The sequence below is a fragment of the Podarcis liolepis genome, assembly GCF_965112155.1.
Source record: "Podarcis liolepis genome assembly, chromosome: 15".
In the NCBI taxonomy this organism is placed as follows: domain Eukaryota; kingdom Metazoa; phylum Chordata; class Lepidosauria; order Squamata; family Lacertidae; genus Podarcis; species Podarcis liolepis.
Window position 1 is genome coordinate 23,773,278 of NC_139566.1, and position 19,568 is coordinate 23,792,845.

A 19,568-nucleotide genomic window follows, 5' to 3' on the forward strand; every position below is an offset into this window, starting at 1 on the left:
AACGCCGTTTGAACCATGGGAGAGAGTGGCCCTGGACTTTGTCACGGATCTACCCAGCTCGAGAGGCAAGACAGCTGTACTAGTGGTGGTGGACTTGTTCACCAAGATGGCACATTTCATACCGTGTGCGAAGGTGGCCACGGCAGAACAAACAGCCAAACTGTTCATAGATCACGTGTTCAAAGTGCACGGGCTGCCGCGGTCTATACTGTCCGACCGCGGACGCCAGTTCATCTCGAATTTCTGGCAAAAGCTGATGGGCTTCCTGAACGTCAAGATCAACCTGACATCAGCAAGGCACCCGCAGACCAACGGGCAAGCGGAGAGGGTCAATGCCATCATGCAGCAGTACCTGAGATGCTATGCCAATCAACAGCCTGCGACGTGGGTGGATTACCTGCCGCTCGCCGAATTCGCCTACAACAACACGAAACACGTATCCACAGGGGTGACGCCGTTCTTCGCCAACAATGGGAGGAATCCCAGAACCTTCCCGGGACTGGACAGAGTGGGGGAAGGGGAACCACAGACGGCGGACGCTTTCGCATCTGAGTTGCAAGAGGTCCACGATCAACTCAGACGGCAGCTGGAGCTAGCGAAGCACGCATACAAAGTCCAAGCTGACAAGCACAGGCGAGTGGGCGAGGAGATCCGAGTGGGAGACTGGGTCTGGTTAGCAGCCCACGCGGTGCCGACCCGATCGTTAGCCAAGAGGAAGCTGGGGCACAAGCAACTCGGTCCATACCGAGTCGAAGCGCAGATCAACCCGGTGGCTTTCCGGCTGGTGCTACCGGAGGGTTCCAGGATGCATCCGGTGTTCCACAGGTCGGTGCTCACTCCCTACAGGGCACCGCACAGGTTCCAGGAACCAGGAACGGCACCAAGTCAGTCTCCGGAGCGGACGGAGGCGGGAAGCTTGCCACAGCAGGACCCCATCAACGAAGTCACGGAGATTTTGGACTCCAGATGGGGGGAAGACGGAGTAGAATATCTCCTAGCAAGGGAGGGCACCCGGGCCAGTGCTAATAGCTGGGTGCCGGACTACGCCTTGGAGGAACCCCTGCTCAAGGACGAGTTTCATGCCCTTTTCCCACACAGACCTATGCCAGCGGGCTTCTTCGACGACTGGTTGTTCACGCCCACGCTTTCCTCCAGCACGTTCCATGGCTTCGACTCGGAAGGGGAACCCGCACCGCGCACACGTTCCCCAGAGGGGTCACCGGAGGGTTCGGCGTCCGACAACTCGTATTGGTGGGACGATCGGCCAGAGGAGCAGTGGCGCCGGAAGTGGCAGGAGACACCAGGTCCAGCGACAGACGCAGAGACTGACATGGACGTGTGCGGGGAGGACCTTGGTTTCGAGCACGGCGGCACCGAAATGGAGGCGGAGGAGATCACCGTTGACGAACGCGGGGAGGAAGACTCGGAGGTCTTCAGTTGGCGGCCAGCAACGGGGAGCGAACTGTATCCGACATTCACTCCCGTGACGACGGAGCACCCACCAACCACCCCTGAAAGCGGGGAGGGGGGAAGGGGGGGCTTCGAGGGGGGGATGGATGTCAGGGGTTCAGGAGCAGAGACGCAGAGAAGGGAGGAGACAGAGAGCGAGGGGGAGGAATACGAAGGAAGGATGAGTGGGGATGACGACCCGAGATCACCGAGCCTGTCTAGCGAGTCCGAGGATTCCCAGAAGGGAGCGCCAGCAGCCAGAGCAAGGGGGGAGAGCAGGGGGACACCCCAGGAAGAAGGGTCCAGAGAGGGATCAGAAAGCAGCAGTTGGAGATCGGGACCCACGTGCCCAGCCGGGAGCAGCGGGGAGAAAGGGGACCAGATATCGGGCTCCGGAGACTTTCAGAAGGAGGGAGGGCATGAGTCAGGAGTAGTCACGCCCACCTCGGGGAGCGATGAAACGATCAAGAGGAAAGTGGAGAGTTGGGCGCGCGCGCCAAGTTCAAATGTAGCGGAAGCTGGCGCAGTCAGCAGCCCAGAGAGTGAGCCGGGTCCCAAAGCCCGCCGCAAGGAGGCGGAAGGGTCAGGGGGGTCTGCGTCAGAAGAGAGTAGGAAGGGAGAGACCCAGGGGGGCAGAAGGACCCAGAGACGGAAGGAAAGGCGCAGGAGGTGGAGCAAGGCTAGGGTATTAAGCTGGTGCGCTAGAGGCGGGGACTCAGACGGGTCTTCGTCGTTCTGACCTAGAAGAAGTAGGGCTGCACATTGCAGTTTGGAAATGGAACCTGTAATCCAATAAAGACTCTTTGAAACTGAACGCTGGCTGACTTGGTCCTATGTGAGCTGGGACTGGGTGGCAGCCCTGACACTCATGTTCCCCTTGCCCCCCACCAAACACCCATCAAATGTAACAAAAAAGATATTTACATTTCCCTGTAAATTATTCAAGTCAATCACACCCTTTTGCCTTCATCTGGGTTTGTTAATTCTGGAATGGCTACCTGTCTGGCACTCGGTATCAGGATGCCAGGGATTATCACTCAGGCAGAGGGGCTGCTGAGTAGCTGAGCTCACGTGTCTATATGAATTTCTGAAGTTTTCCCAGTGAGCCAGTACATAGAGACATTTATCAGTGAATTGTTACATTTGGTATCGTGCAGCAAAGGCCCTTTGAATAGATAGGAAGAAACTGTGATGAAGTGTTTTGTAGGGACAAATCACAAAAGTCACAAAAGTGATTGTGCTGGTTTTGGTAGTGGGCTGCATGTGCATGATATCTGCTGGAGGGGCAACCCCCCCCCCAACCTATACATGAATTCCTGAAACACTAGTAAAAGTCCAATATTCAGGTTGCTCAAGCCTCACAATGTTACCTTCCTGTTCCCAAACTGGTGATCTGGCAGCATCGCTCAATCATAATAATAATATTTTAAATCAGTCCCTTCCTTCCAGCTGTCTCCCCCCTTTCCCCAAGCCCCAGTTCCCCCATACCTGCAGGTCCTTCTCGTGACTCTGCCGCTCCAAAATCAACACGCGATCTTGAAGCTCCTCCACCGTCCCCTGAAGAAGGTTGTTTTCTTCCATCATGGCACTCAGCCGACGCTCCAGCTCATGCTTCCTATCTGTAAGCATCTTAATCTGAAAGCGGAGGAGGGGGGGGAGGAAAAGGAACCCCAAAAGTAAGTCTCAAGAGTTTGCAATTTCCCAGTCTGGAGAGAAGGAGAACTCAGCCAGGTGTAGAGAAGGAGAGAAATGAATGCAAAATCTAGCTGCACCTGTAGTCAAAAGAGGAGTCCGCTTTCCCCCTGGCCAGAAACTTGTCTGGAGAGGCAAGAAAGAGAGAGTGTGGGGGAGGAATTTAAACTCTTAGAGAGCTGGAATGTGGGTTGCCAGGCAAAGGAGGAGGGAGGGAAGGAGGAAAGCCAGGCCGCTGTGTTCTCTGGAATTCCCAAGAGAGATAAAAACGCCAGGAAAGGACGCCTTGCCCCTCTCTCAGTCTGCTCACGGAGCACCTTGCTTACACCTTCAAAGCACAAACAGATTTGTTTATGCAACTGCTTTCCACACTGGGCCTTTCCCCCTTTTTCTTTTAGGTAGTCAAATGTGGGGGAATTTCCATGGTCTGGATTCCAGGTACCTAAACAGCCCCGTCAGATTTGGGGAAGAGGCCTTCTTGCTGCTTCAGGCCAAAGACTGTTGCTTCTTTTCTTTTACTTTTACGCCAATATCTATTTGAACTCCTCCAAGGACTTTAATGGAGTTCAAATAGATATTGAACTCCACCAAGGACTTTTAAGGGATGCGGGTGGCGCTGTGGGCTAAACCACAGAGCCTAGGACTTGCCGATCAGAAGGTCGGTGGTTCGAATCCCCGCAACGGGGTGAGCTCCCGTTGCTCGGTCCCTGCTCCTGCCAACCTACCAGCCAACCTACCAGTTCGAAAGCACATCAAAGTGCAAGTAGATAAATAGGTACCGCTCCGGCGGGAAGGTAAACGGCGGTTACGTGCACTGCTCTGGTTCGTCAGAAGCGGCTTAGTCATGCTGGCCACATGACCTGGAAGCTGTATGCCGGCTCCCTCAGCCAATAAAGTGAGATGAGCGCTGCAACCCCAGAGTCATCCACGACTGGACCTAATGGTCAGGGGTCCCTTTACCTATTCTGTTGCATAGAAGAGTCTGGCCTATTTGTCCTAATGCAGAAGGCACTACTGGCAGATGACAGCATATATACCACATTGAAAGACGAGCAGCGAAGGAGCCCCTAATGTTGTAAGTGATATTATTAGGTTCTGTAACAGTCCTGGCAGAGTTGGGATCTGGGCCTGTCCCTGTAACTCCGTTCTTTATTTATTGATAAAAGTGTTTTCATTCTGCCATATCATAAAGTACTAGGATAGTGCTGAACGTTGAAACATAAAACATCACTGACAAAAATAAAAATGCAGATAACCATTGAGGTAACTGGCTAATCCAAAAACAAAAATTAGGCAGCTACAAAGGCCTGCCAGCATAGAAAGGAGATGCGTAGAAGTCACAGGGTGCGTGCCAAATCTCTGCTGGAAGAGCATTCCACAGCATGGGACCCGCAGCACTAAATGCCTGATTTCTAGTTGAGCCAAGCTGGGCCTCTAATACAGTGGTGCCCCGCAAGACGAATGCCTCGCAAGACGGAAAACTCACTAGACGAAAGAGTTTTCCGTTTTGGAGGTGCTTCGCAAAACAAATTTCCTATGGGCTTGCTTCGCAAGACGACAATGTCTTGCGAATTCCTGCTGGTTTCCCCCCCCCCCCTTTTCTAAGCCGCTAAGCCGCTTATCAGCTGATCCGATCAGCAGATAAGCCGTGAAAAGCTGCTAATAGCGCTAATCCGCTAATCCTTCAATGGGCTTGCTTCGCAAGACGAAAAAACCGCTAGACGAAGAGAATCACAGAACGGATTCTTTCCGTCTTGCGAGGCACCACTGTACAACGAACAGCACTCCTCTACATGATCTCAGAGACCAAGTAGGGGTGTGATGGTATCGATCCCCAAACCGTGGGTTACTTGGTTTGTGTATTTTGAGTAGCAGCTCAACGCCTGCTTAAGGCTCTCTCGAGGTGCACCTATACACATAGCGTCTTGTACCTCTGTAGAAAATGGGATCGGAGAATAAGGGCCTGTGCAATGCAGCGTTGGAGAAAGTTGCCACTCAAACGCCTGCACCTTCTCCAGTTTGTTAATGGTGATGACAGCTCCTCCTTTCTCAACCTCCATTTTGTTTCTCAGGCTATGGACGGCAGTGCACTCTGTGTGGCTGAGATTGTGAGGAATGCTGCGGTTTCCTGAGGACCTTGGGCACGGAGCATGCCAGTCTTGTCTAATTGACCTCCCATCAATTAGGCCTGCTGGATGATCACCACATTTTGTGCTAGCCTTCTCCCAAACTGGTGCATTCCAGATGTTCCAGAAGACAATTCTTATCAACCCCAGCACTATGTAGCGGTGCTGTTTGAGGCCGATGGAAACTGTAGTCCAAAACATCTGGAGGCATCAAGTTGGGAAAGGCTGTTTAACACTCACACTTGTTTTAACTGAGGTAATTACTTCTGATTCTACAGAAACTAATTTGCTTTATCAGCAAAACACAATTACTCCCTGTTTGCATTCCCTGCCACCCCCTCTTTCCTCCCACTGGGTACCACATATGACTCATATACTATTTTGCTCTGAGATAAGGACAAATCAGAGGAGAATGACCACACTGAGGAGTATCCTCTGTTGACATTGATAAAATTGCCTTCTGCAATGGATCAAGAGAATCAAGAATGGAGAAACCACCCTCTCTTTTGGGCTCGGTAGAAACAGAAGTAGTTAATAGGGACAGTAAATGTGCCAAGGGAAGGGTTTAAGAAGCATAAGAAGCTTATATTGATTTAGACCAGCGATGTCCAACCAGTAGATCGCGATCTACCAGTAGATCCCCGGCTGATCCTGGCAGATCATGGGATCCTTATCATGTACAAAAAGTTACGGGGGGGGGGAGGTAAAAAACTCTGGGCAATCCTCCCCCCCAAAAAACTCAACAACTCTGGGCAATCCACCCACCCCACGCACACTCTTCCTCCCTCCAATGACAATGGGTCAATCAGGGATTAGCAACCTTTTTTCAGCCGTGGGCCAGTCCACTGTCCCTCAGACCTTGTGGGGGGCCGGACTATATTTTGAAGGAAAAAATGAACGAATTCCTATGCCCCACAAATATTCCAGGGATGCATTTTAAATAAAAGGACACATTCTACTCATGTAAAAACACGCTGATTCCCGGACCGTCCACAGGCCGCATTTAGAAGGCGATTGGGCCGTATCTGGCCCCTGGGCCTTAGGTTGCCTACCCCTGGGATAGCTCACTGCCAGATTTTTTTTAATACTGGGAGTAGATCACAGTCTCTTGGAAGTTGGACACGCCTGATTTAGACTCCTGGTCCATCTAGCTCAGAATCGTCTATGCTGACTGGCAGCAGCTCTCTCCTTGAAGTACCTAGAGATGCCTGGGATTGTACTTGAACTACTCTTGAGGCGATGACTTCTAGTCCACACAAAAGTGCTCTCTAGCTTACATTAGTTCTTGTTTAAACATTTTTGGCCATTCTGTTGATCGCTTGGGAATTTCTGCTTACAAAAGAGCTGCTCTACCAGTGAGCTACTGCCCTTCCCCTTGACATCAGTAACGGTCCTGGCCATGATCTGAAGGCACATCTGAGGGTACCACCTTAACAAAGCTAAGCAGCTCTGGCCAGGGCCTGGATGGAGGACTGCCTGGAAACCACATGCTATGATGCCTGGTGTTATGTACTGAGTTGAATAGGATCCAAACTGCAGCAGTCTGATTGGTCCTAGAACAATAGGATCCAAAATGCAGCAGTCTGATTGGTCCTAGAACAATAGGATTCAGAATGCAGCAGTCTGATTGGTCCTAGAACAATGCAGCAGTATGATTGGTTGGCAGGAGCCACCCAATCCAGCTCCAGATAGAAGTGAATCCACAACCTGATTGGCCTACAGGAGAATTCCGGAATTAGCCAATCACGTGCAGCCCATTGTGTAAATAATGTATATAAAGCAGATACTTTGAGGGGACTTTCATTCCCTCCTCACCACTATGAGCTGAATAAAGAGCATGAAATCCACTCTCGACTCTGAGTATATTTCACTCTATTTCACCTGGGTTCCATGGTGGGAAACGCAGGATGAAGAGGCAAGAAAATATTTTTTTAAAAAAACAATGTTTAAGGAAGGCAATAAAAAACAGCAGCTTTCAGAGAACAAGTAGGCTTCAACTGATGTTGATATGGGCCCATTGGGACTGGTAGGGCGGTAGCCAAGGAGCCCAACAGTAGGTGGCGCCAGAGCCAACGACAGGCAAAGGCAACAGATGCTAATTTTGTTCCCATCCTCCAACTCTCTGCTGAGCTTTACAAGGGCAACCCTGAGACTAAGGAGGAGGAACTTGACAGTCAGGGCTGATTATAAGAAGGTAGGCAAGTAGGGGCTGTGGCTGAAGGCAGACTCAGATTAGTGGGGCAGTGCCCTATTTGCCCCAATGGACCAGTCCCCACTTTCTTGATGTTTCCTGTTGAGAACCTTTTCTGTCTCTGCAACCTCCAGCAGAGGCTGGTAAACAAAACCTTGTCCCAGCAAAGATACTGCAAGTGGACGCCAGACTTTTTAAAGCAAAGGTCCAAGAGAAGCATTCTCAGTCCCCGTGTGGGAGAGTCAGGGAAATTTTCAGGATCCCCCAAGGTTATCCAGTGCCACTGAAGGGATTTTCTGCCCGTACGTTTTATGTTTTATTACTCACATCCGTCCTGTTGACTGTAATTCTTTAGTACACAAATCTCAGTTCACCAGTTCCAGACGCTTCCCGTTATCCAGTCTGTTTCTCACACAAGAATGTCAAAAGGCCCCATAAAGAATTTTTTGAAAAACCCCTCAGAAATATGTAAGTCAGAGAAAGGCTAGGTGCAATATAGAGTGCAGACAGGCTTTAAAAGAACCAAAAAAAATGTTTTGAGACATTCAGAGCTCTTCTTCAGCAGAAAGAAAAACCCAATTTCTAGATATACAAGGTGTACAGCAGCTGTGAAAAAGGCGTCTTCCATGTTAGAGATCATTAGGAAAGGGATCAAAAATAAAATCAGCTGAGTTTTAGATGTCTAGTTAAAACTGTTTTATTTCAGGTCTTTGAAAGGTGTTCTGATTTTTTAAATAAACAATCTTATATTTTATGTTTAAATTTCCGAGATTTCCAATTTCGGAGAATTAGGTTTAATTTATATTTTAAATTTTGAATGTTTTCTTTTTTTATCACTGTAAGCCACTGTGAGACTTAAGACAATGAAAAGTGGTATATAAAATTGCAAATTAGATAAATTCAATTTTATGGTGCAACCACACTTGGAATACTGTGTACAGCAGGGGTCATACTATGTACGCGCACCCGCCGACCACCTCAGATCACCACAACATCAGTAGAAACATTTTCCTTTGCCAGCGTGGTTTGATTTCAAATCACACAGGCAAAGGAGGTGGGATTTGTAGTCATCACTGACGAGCAGCTCCCAAGTGGAACCAATCCGAGTGAGGCATGCATTTGTTGCCAGATTCAAGCCTCTCCTTGCCAAGGAACTATTAAGAGGGCACTTAAAGATCCCAGTTGCTCCTTGGCAGCCGTGTGGGAAAGAGGTGCAACTTGGGTTTGGTGGTCTCAGAAGCCAAATTAGGTCCCCTGCAGGGCCTAATGAGACCTGTGGACTAGAGGTCCCCCATTACTGTGGTACCTCAGTTGACAAACAGTCCTGTTTATGAACTATTCGGTTTACGAATTCCGCAAAACTGGAAGTAGTGTGCTGGTTTGTGAACTTTACCTCAGTCTAAGAACGGAATCCGAACGGTGGAAGGGCACTGGCGGCGGGAGGCCTCATTAGGGAAAGCACGCCTCGGTTTAAGAACAGTTTCGCTTTAAGAACGGACTTCCAGAATGGATTAAGTTCGTAAACCGAGGTACCACTGTACTGATGTACAATTCTGGTCATCACGTTCTAAAAAGGTTTAGAAAAGGGCAGTCAAAATGATCCTATGAGGAAAGGCTACCATGTTTGGGGCTTTTTAGTTTTGAAAGAAGGCAAGTAAGGGGGGATATTATGGAGATGTAGAAAACTACTGTATTTTTTGCTCTATAAGACGCACCTTTTCCCTCCTAAAAAGTAAGGGGAAATGTGTGTGCGTCTTATGGAGCGAATGCAGGCTGTGCGGCTAAACCAGAAACCAGAACTTGCTGTTCTAGCTTCTGGCTTAGCCACGCAAAGCCTCCGCAGGGCACGGGGAGCCTTCATCCCGCTGCCCTGTGGAGGCTGCGCACGGCTATTCCTGGCTTTTGTGGGAGGTGGGGGAGGGACAGAGCACGCGGCTCTGTTCCTTCCCCCACCTCCCGCAAAAGCCGCACTCCCTTTAAAGAGCTGCGCGGAGCGTGTGTGTGGCTCTTGGGGGCTTTTCCCCGAGGAGGGAGAAGGGCAGACCGTCAGTGACGGGCTGCCCTTCTCCCTCCTCGGGGAAAAGCCCCCAAGAGCCACACACACACTCCGTGCAGCTTGTGAAAGGGAGTGCTGAGCAGAGCCTGGGATGCAGACAGGCTCTGCTCAGCGCTCCCTTTAAAGAATATTTTTTTTCTTGCATCCCCCCTCTAAAAACTAGGTGCGTCTTATGGTCAGGTGCGTCTTATGGAGCCAAAAATACTGTATGTCCCCTTCATGGATGACTGCCTTGTTGTGGTGAAGAAACTATGCCGTGCAGGGCCACCCAAGACGGACAGGTCATAGCCGAGAGTTTAGACTAAATGTGATCCACCTGGAGAAGGAACTGCCAGACCACTCCAGTATTTTGCCAAGAAAACTCCATGGACATAAAAAAGGAGAAGCTTTGAGAAGAAAGGGAGAGTTTCTAAGACATGCTCTGGTTCATGGAGTCACGGAGAGTCGAATACGACTAAGACGACTAAACAACAAAGAAAACTATGTATAAAAAGATATATGAAATAGCTTTATCCAGCCTGGCAATTTTTAATGGCAGGGGTGGGAACCAGTGACCAGCGAGATGTTATTGGATTTCAACTCCCATTAGCCCCAGCAGCCAACATGATCAGGGATGATGGCAGGTGGAGTCAGGCAACACCCTGGGTTTCCCTGCCATTGTCTTAAGGTCTTTGGAAGAGAGAAATATCAACACAGATACCAAGACTTAAAAGCAATGCGTATGTCAATGATGAAGCATCCTTTATCAATGAATGATTGTACCCAGTGGTGGCTGGTGCCCATTGGGACTGGTGGGGCAGAAGGAAGGGAGACCAACAGTAGGTGGTGCTAGAGTCAATAAGAGGCAGAGCCAACCAATTCTAGTTTTGTCCCCATCCTCCCCCCTGCTAAGTTCTATGGGGGCAACATTGAGACTAAGGAGGAGGAGGAAGCTGATAGGCAGTGTCACCCTCTGGACTGGATACAAGTCAGAAGCCAGGCAGATGGGAGCTGACTGAAGGTAGACTGGGATTCGTGAGTAGTGGACCAGCCTCCACTGAGGGTACCAAATCCCCAACTCTTCTTGCAGACCAGCAGAGACAAGAAGAAGATGGAGGAAGCCAAGAACCCAGAGAGCTAGAGACATGAAGAGCATCACAAGAATGGCATGCAAGAAATGGAGGTAGTGGACCAGCCCTAACGGACCAGCCTCCACTGAGGGTACCAACTCCCCAACTCTTCTTGCAGACCAGCAGAGACAAGAAGAAGATGGAGGAAGCCAAGAACCCAGAGAGCTAGAGACACGAAGAGCATCACAAGCATGGCATGCAAGATGTGGAGGCTGATAGACATGCATTTTGGACCCTAGGACCACTTCTGTACTTACTTCAAGGATTTGCTGCTCCACAGTCAAGTAGGAAGGGAACGGGGAAGGAGAGAAAGGGGACAAGTCAGGATTGACGAGGAGAAACCAAGAAACCTAAAAGCTCAAGGTGGGGAGGGGAAACCTTTTCTAAAACAAGAAAACAAAATGATTATCCCAGCCCTCCAACCTTTTTTTTAATAAACAGAGTGGGGCGGGTGCCTGTGGCCCTCTACATACTATTGGACTCTAACATTCTCAGCAAGGGCTACTATAGCAGATGTTGAGTTTTAATGTTGTACAACAGGGGTCAGCAAACTTTTTCCACAGGGGGCCAGTCCACTGTCCCTCAGACCTTGTGGGGTGCCAGACTATATTGGGGGGGGGGGAATCCCCCCCCACGACTCTCTCCACAGCGCCAGATGAGCCCCGGTGGCTGCTTACCTGTGCCTTGTGAGCAGCAGGGGCTGGCGGCGGCAGACGGATGATGAGCGGAACAAAAGGGCTGGTTCCAGAGAGGGGCTGCTTAAAATGGCACTCAGCCAACCCTGGCTCAACAAAGCCCAGCCCCCTTCCTCCTCTATGTAGGGCAGGAAGAAGCCAGGAGGAGGGAGGAAGGAGGCGCTGTCGCAGCGTGGGGGAGGAATGGCACAGCCCGAATGATCAGAATCCCCATGCTGATTCACGCAGCGATTCCCGGACCATCCATGGACCAAATCCAGAAGGCAATCGGGCCAAATCTGCCTCCCGGGCCTTAGTTTGCCAACCCATGTTGTACAAGGTTGCACTAGCAGAAGCAATTTACACAAAGCTACCAGCAACCTGCCTATGCATTTGGTTGCACAACCTTCCTTTGGCACAAAACAGTTCACCTGCAGAACAAATATACTGATGCGTGACTTCAGCTTAGCACCACTGCAGGTGCAATCATGGTACAACGCACAAATTATAGGCAAAGCCATCTCTGCATTTAAGCCAGTGATGGCCAACCTACTTGGCCAGGAGGATCAAGTAGGGCAAGACAAAGAGACATTTTTGCTGCCCCAGGAAGAGTGGGGAAATAATTCTATGCTAGAAATGGCAGACACTCACCCCCACAAGTGGAATAAATTATGCAAAACTGCAACAAATATTTATCCACTTCGTTTCACCTTGCTCCAATATTGAACGGTTTTGTAGCTTTTTTGTTTTGTTTAGTGAGAGGGAAAGGGAAGAAAGACAAGGACAGAAAAGAATAGACAGATGGGTCATTGGGAAAACAGGAGTCTCAACATGGTGGGCAGGATCTGGGGGCCCAAAGGACGCTAAAAGAGAAGAGAGAAATATAGAAGCTTCTGTTCCTGCTCAAAGTTGCATTGATCCAGCCTCTGGGTTCTTTGAGCAGATATTTTATATTTGCCTGTGCCATATGTTATTTCTATAACCGTAAGGCCTAGAAACATGAATTAAAGCGGAAATCTGGAGAATTTTGCCAATGGAGCAAGAACTCCAAATCTAGTTCTACAAACACCCACATCTTACGTTTAAAGCACATTCAACACACATTGAAAGCATGTGGCAAACCCCCAAAGAATAGTAGGAACTGTATTTTTTATCCTTCACAAAGCTACACTTCCAGCACCCTTAACAAACTACAGTTCCCATGTTTCCTTGCCAAGGGGGTGGGAACCAATGGGCTTTAAATGTATGGTGTGAATGTGTCCTCAGAATCCAGAAAGCAGCGGGCTGGATGTCAATAATAATAATAATAATAATAATAATAATAATAATAATAATAATAATAATTTTATATCCCGCCCATCTGGCTGGGTTCCCCCCCAACTAAAAATACTCCCTGTACATTCATGAAAACTCCAACTCTAAGTGGTCTAGAAGGAAGATTCAATCTATTTTAAGCTTTCCCCCATCATTCTATGTAAAGGGAGTTATTCCACCCCAGCCAGCAAGGCTGACACGGAACATTCCAGAAAGAGCTTCACCATTTAATGGTGCTGAATGCATAATTGGTCTTAATTGCAATGGTGGCCTCGCCATTTCTGGAATCCTTGCAAAATGGACCATAGACCAGGGTTGGTGGATGATTCCCCCCCCCCCCATTGAAGACCATATTACTTCAGGGGGAATCAATTAGGGGATGAAACCAATGGTGGGAGATGTTTGGAGGATTGCATAGCACTCCCTGCACCACCTCATTATCTCTCACACCCTCATACACACACACAGACACTTTGCAGATAAAGCTAACAATTCTTAGAGGAATGTAGTCCAATTATGGGATGCGGGTGGCACTGTGGTCTAAACCACAGAGCCTAGGGCTTGCCGATCAGAAGGTTGGCAGTTCAAATCCCCACGATGGGGTAAGCGCCCATTGCTCTGTCCCAGCTCCTGCCAACCTAGCAGTTCAAAAGCACGTCAAAGTGCAAGTAGATAAATAGGTACCGCTCTGGCAGGAAGGGAAACGGCGTTTCCGTGCGCTGCTCTGGTTCACCAGAAGTGGCTTAGTCATGCTGGCCACATGACCCAGAAGCTGTATGCTGGCTCCCTCGGCCAATAAAGCGAGATGAGCACCACAACCCCAGAGTCATCCGTGACTGGACCTAATGGTCAGGGGGCCCTTTACCTTTTTTATAGTCCAATTCTTAATGGGGTAGAGGAAGTATGGGCCTGCAGTGTCAGGGTAGGGCGTGTGTGTTTGCCTGCAGCCTTTGGACCGACATAGGAGCATAGGAAGCTGCCTTGTACTGAATAAGACCAGTCGATCCATTTAGCCCAGTACTGTCCACACTGACTGGCAGCGGCTCTCCAGCAGCTCTTCCCAGCCCTACCTGGAGATGCCATTGGGAACTGAACCTTGGAGCCTCTACCATTTTGCTATGGGCCTTCCCCTCCAGCTTCTCTACCACTGCCATAGACCATTCCAGCCATGGGGGGAACTCACCTCCGCTTGAAGGCTCTCGAGTCGTACGATGTGCTGGCTGGTTGATGACTTCTTCTCCCTGAAGTCCTCTTGGAGGACATGAACCTGCATAGAGAGCTGTTTTTCCACCTCCGATGCCTGCAAAAGATGGAAGGGCTGAGCAATCAATCAATCAATCAACCAAAGGTACCAACAGTTTTAATGTAGAACTCTGCCTTGTTCAAATGGTCTCAGGCCCTAAGGAAGTTAGATTGGCTTCAACCAGAGCCAGGGCCTTTTCAGCACTGGCCCCAACTTGGTGGAACACTCTGTCTCACGAGACCAGGGCCCTGCAGGATCTGATTTCTTTCCGCAGGGCCTGTAAGACAGAGTTGTTCCGCCTGGCCTTTGGCTTGGAGCCAATTTGATTCCCTCCCCCCCCCCTTTTTCTTTTTTCTTTTCCTTCTCCTGCAATGAGGCTACATTTTAATATTTTAATGTTCCATTATTTTAATGTTGTATTTTATTTTTGTTTTTAAGTTGTAATCATTCATCTTGTTTTTATTATTGCTTGTAAGCCGCTCTGAGCCCGGCCTTGGCTGGGGAGGGCGGGGTATAAATAAATTATATTATTATTGTTGTTGTTGTTGTTGTTGTTGTTTTGGTCTTGCCACTGAACACTGGTGTCTCTCTGCTGGCAGAATGGCTCTGTCATCATAGCTGGGAAGCTTCATGTAAGACAGTGACAAATCCCACGTTCCACCAGGTTAGCATTTCCAAAACTACAACTGGGATTCATGATGTGCTTCAATAAGTAATTCCATCGGATGCTAGAACTTACTACACCTTATCGATATGTGCTGCTATAGATAGAGAATTAAGGCTCTTCCATTGGGCAATGATCAAAAATCTTATAGCTGTAAACAGGTGAGCTTTCAGATCTGTACTCAAAGCAGGCATACGCAGTTGGTGTAAGTCACCTAACAATACCACCAGAGGACAAAAGAGAACAGCATAACTTGTGATGGAGCAGGTGGACAACCTGTAGCTCTCCAGATGCCCTCAGCCCTGGCAAGCATAGGACCGAGAAGATGGGAGTTGTAGTGCCATAGGTTCCTCATTCCTACTGTAATGGAAGTGTCTTCCAAATTCTAAGTTCCCTTGGCTGACTGATCTAAAGTACAGGGTTGCATCCTAATTTCAGTTTGACATTGGGTCTGTCTAACTCTTAATTGTGCATTAGATGAAGTGTGGAGAACCTCTGACCCGCAAGGTATTGCTGGACTACAATTCCCATCAGCACCAGCAAGTGTGGGCAATGGCCAGGGATAATGGGAGTTGTAGTTCAGCAATACAGTGGTGCCTCGCAAGACGAAAATAATCCATTCCGCGAGTCTCTTCGTCTAGCGGTTTTTTCGTCTTGCGAAGCAACCCTATTAGCGGCTTACCGGATTAGCGCTATTAGCGGTTTAGCGGTTTAGCGGCTATTAAAGGCTTAGCGGCTTAGTGGCTAAAAGGCTATTAGCGGCTTAGCGGCTTAGAAAAAGGGGGGGAGCGAAAAAAATCACAAGACTCGCAAGATGTTTTTGTCTTGCGAAGCAAGCCCATAGGGAAATTCGTCTTGCGAAGCGCATCGAAAAACGGAAAACCCTTTTGTCTAGCGGGTTTTTCGTCTTGCGAGGCATTCGTCTTGTGGGGCACCACTGTATTTGGAGGGCTAAAGCTTCCTCACATCTGCATTAGACACTTAAGCAACCTATCACACTTGATAAACCCATGTGGAGAAATGTCTTCCACCTCAGAGTGCAGAAGCATCAAGGTCCCCCAGTACTGAAGGTTCACAGGAATAAAGCTTTGGGGGTAGCCACTTTCCTGCAGGGTTGATGTTGCTTTTTAAAAAGGAAACAAAAAGTGAGACCGGGAATTGGTTCCAGTTATTCACAAATTGCCCCAGGATGTTCCCAAAGGAAATCATTACCATTCTGTTTTGCAAAAAGTAAAAATAGACCTCGTTTAGCGCCAGAGGCACCCATCTCCCAGCAACTGAAAATGAGATCTGCTGAATGAAGGAGGAAGCCTGAGCATTTGAAATAATCCATTGATAAAGAGTTGCCTGTTATATATTTTAAAGAAAAGGCATTCCCACATCAAACATGGAACCAGCCTCATAGCTGCAGAAGGCTACCCAGTGTGTTTATAGCTAGGTAACATTTCAGCTGGGACAGGGGTCTGCAACCTTTAAGACAAAAAGAGCCACTTGGACCCGTTTCCGAAGAAAAAAAAACCCTGGGAGCCGGAAAACCATTGCGACATTTAAAACAAATATATCTCCGGAGCCGCGATCTGACAGCAGGCGGGAAGGTGACGTCGGGACGGTGCCTGACTAACACACGCACCGCCCCCATGCAACGTCACAGCCAGTACAGCGCCCGCCACAGTGGGGAGTGTCGGGGCGCACAATGCGCCTCCTCCCCTCGCTAGTATCCACCCCGGAGCCAGGGGAAAGGTGTAAAAGAGCCACATGCGGCTCCGGAGCCGTGGGTTGCAGACCCCTGAGCTGGGACATCAGGTTTAAAGTTTACATTTTTTATCTGGTACAGGGGTGGTGGGGAAAACCTCAGGCATGAGGTTCCTCATTACTCCCCCACTTGCCCCAATTTGCAAAAACACACTTTCTTTATTGTTTTTGACTAGCTGAAGGGCGTGTGAGAGTGCGTGGAAATCGGCCTACTGCACGAAAGTAGAATTTACACTCAATGTTCTGCCTGCTTTCCCCCCTGGCTCCTCCTGCCACTGGTATGTAGTCCCAGAAGGCTGCTCAGAAGGGAATACAGTCCTTGAGCTGAAAAAGATTCAGAATCCTGAGGGTACTATTTCCCTTGCTGGAACTAATTCCCACTTCCTGCCCACAAACAGAGGATGCTTTGCAGTAGGGAAAGTGACAGGAAAGAGTGGGAGAAACTATTGCTTGGCACAACATCCTATAACTGTCTGGCAAACAAATCAGAATGGCTGCTCAAAAAAACAGCTGATGATGTCGCATAACCTCCCCACAAACTTTGCGCAAGCAGTGACCTCGCTCAGTATTGTCTAAACTTTCTCTTCCACTTATCCTTTCTGGAGATGATGATAATGATGATGACGATGATATTATTATTATTATTATTATTATTATTATTATTATTATTATTATTATTATTATATCTATATCCTGCCCTCACCGGCCAAACTGGGCTCAGGGCGGATAACATCAAAGTATATAATACATTAAAACATAAAATCCAGCAATCGACTGAAATACAGATTCAAATCAGATTCAAATCAGAATAAATCAGATGCCAACCCAAAATTTATAACTATAACTGTAAGGGTTGGAGATTGAAGCTGCAGGTGATCTACCACTGAATTATGCCATTCCTCCAAAGCACAGATCCTGCAGTGACATTTAAAGCACTCTTATACAGTGGTACCTTGGGTTAAGAACTTAATTCGTTCTGGAGGTCCGTCCTTAACCTGAAACTGTTCTTAACCTGAGGTACCACTTTAGCTAATGGGGCCTCCCGCTGCCACTGCACCGCCGGAGCACGATTTCTGTTCTTAACCCGAAGTACCACTGTAAGGAGTGGAGTGTGACCTGTGCTTCTTAAATTGGTGTGCATGCAGTGCTCCCCCTGCTGGCAACAAAAATGCATTGCAGCAAGAACTGAGGATGTGCACTGTGCTACTAAGGAGGGCAAGGCATGGGGCCTGGAAAAGAGCTTCACTCTGACCCCAGGAAAGTGGCTTATGCACAAGTGACCTCAGTGGCTTTGTTGTACTGCAGGCAGGTGGGGGAGAGAGAGTGCCATGTGTCATGATGATGAGCTAAGTGACCATCTGCTTGCTTCTTGTGTAGATGCCAGTGTGAGTGTGCAGGTCTGTGCAGACTCCGAGTTAATAAGATTATGGTCCTGATACAGGGCTACGTCTAAGCCATCTACCATCTGTCCTCTGACACCTTAAAGAAGAATCTCTGTTCCCATTTAGATGGGATATAGATATAGGATATAGGATATAGGATATAGGATATAGGATATAGGATATAGGATATAGGATATAGGATATAGGATATACACTACTGGGTCAGGTATCAAGGTTCTTTTCCCATCTTGGCTGTGAGCCCTGGAAGACCTGCTCCTTGTCTTGCAGGCCTTTTCCCACCTGGCTTTGGAGGGTGGGGCCTGGACTGACTCCAGCTACGAAAGCTGAAGCTGCTGAATAAACTATCGGATTGGGGTATTCTTTAAGGGTTTTGTTGCAGGCAGGGTTGTTGCTGTTTTTGATTTATTTATTTTTGCAACTTCTTATGATTTATGTGTTAATTGTTTAATTTGGTTGTGTTTAGGGAAGTTTTTAATGACTGATGTTTTTATGTATTTTTAATCTTTTGTTGCAAGCTGCCCAGAGTGGCTGGGGAAACCCAGCCAGATGGGCAGGGTATAAGTTGTTGTTGTTGTTGTTGTTGTTGTTGTTGTTGTTGTTGTTGTTGTTGTTGTTGTTATACTTACTTACTTACTTTTTGATGTTTTATATATTGTTTATGGCCATTTTGTTATGCTGGTAATTAAGTATTTTTTTTCATGTTGTAAGCCCCCTTGAGCATGGTTTTAACTATGGAAAGGCAGCTTACAAATAAAATTATGTATGTGTGTATGAAATTTACAAGGCCATTAACAATTTGGTTCCAGGATACAGTACCTCAAGGGCAGCCTGATTCCTTATATCCTTGCCTGATCACTGAAGTCTTCAGGGGAGTCACCGCTCTGATTTTTAATGCCCATACAGCCTGGGACTGAGATATCTACCTTTGGCTATATAAACCTTTATAGGAAAGGCCATAGTTCAATGGTAGAACATCTGCTCTGCATGCAGAAAATTTAATCTCCAGCTCTCCAAGTAGGGTTGGGGTTGTCACCTGCCCCAAACCTTGGAGAGCCCCTGCCAATGTGTAGAAAATACTGAGCTAGATGGACTAAGAGTCTGACTCGGTATAAGGTAGCTTCTGCTGTTCCCATGAAAATTGGGACATATGCTATAAAATAATAATAATAAATTATTATTATTATTATTATTATTATTATTATTATTAATATTAATATTAATATTATTATTATTTATACCCCACCCTCCCCGGCCAAGACCGGGCTCAGGGCGGCTAACACCAAATATAAAATACAGTAAAAACATTTCAAACAAACAAACAGTTAATTAAAATATAGGTTAAAATACAGTTTAAAATACAGCTTGAAATACAGCCTCGTTTTAGTGGTAGCCCATAAATCAAGTCCATAAGGGGAAAAAACGTCAAATATTCACCAGGGCCAACTATCCGTGCTGGTCCTACATGGGCCAGCAAAAAGAGCCGAGGGAAAATTTATATACAAAATCCCATATAAGGGGTTCCATCAAAAAATAAATAAAAAATGAGAGGGGGGTCAGACTGAGTCCAGCCCAAAGGCCAGGCGGAACAGCTCCATCTTGCATTATGCATTATGATATTCTGTGAAGGCTGTTCTATGCATCCTACCAACATTTGAATGTCTGAATGCAAGGTACTTATGAGCAGCTCCAAGACCACTTCCTCTTCTTAGGATTCCTCATCTTAAAAAAACAACTTGGGACCAGGTGGCCTTTCAAACAGAGGAAAGTAGGTTTTCTAGATCTGCCTAACTCCCCGGCAGCCTTCTGCTACTTGCTGAAGCTTTTCGTTTAGACAGGTATTTACGAAGCATCCTGACCTCTTAATTTTAATTCTATTGGTGTGTGAAACCTTGGGT

General features: G+C 47.8%; 1 protein-coding gene across 4 annotated transcripts in view; it reads right to left on the bottom strand.

Moving 5' to 3' along the window:
* The window catches only part of BICDL1 (BICD family like cargo adaptor 1), a 67,561-nt gene that overhangs the window by 29,888 nt on the left and 18,105 nt on the right, over positions 1–19,568 (bottom strand). For 2 of the 4 annotated variants that reach the window (XM_083478640.1, XM_083478642.1), the window contains exons 3-5: positions 13,795–13,911; positions 10,881–10,892; positions 2,938–3,084 (exon numbers count right to left, since the gene is read on the bottom strand). In XM_083478640.1, the coding sequence (XP_083334766.1) occupies positions 2,938–3,084; positions 10,881–10,892; positions 13,795–13,911 (276 nt within the window). The remainder of the gene's footprint in view (positions 1–2,937; positions 3,085–10,880; positions 10,893–13,794; positions 13,912–19,568) is intronic. The other 2 variants (XM_083478641.1, XM_083478643.1) reach the window with 1 other exon arrangement.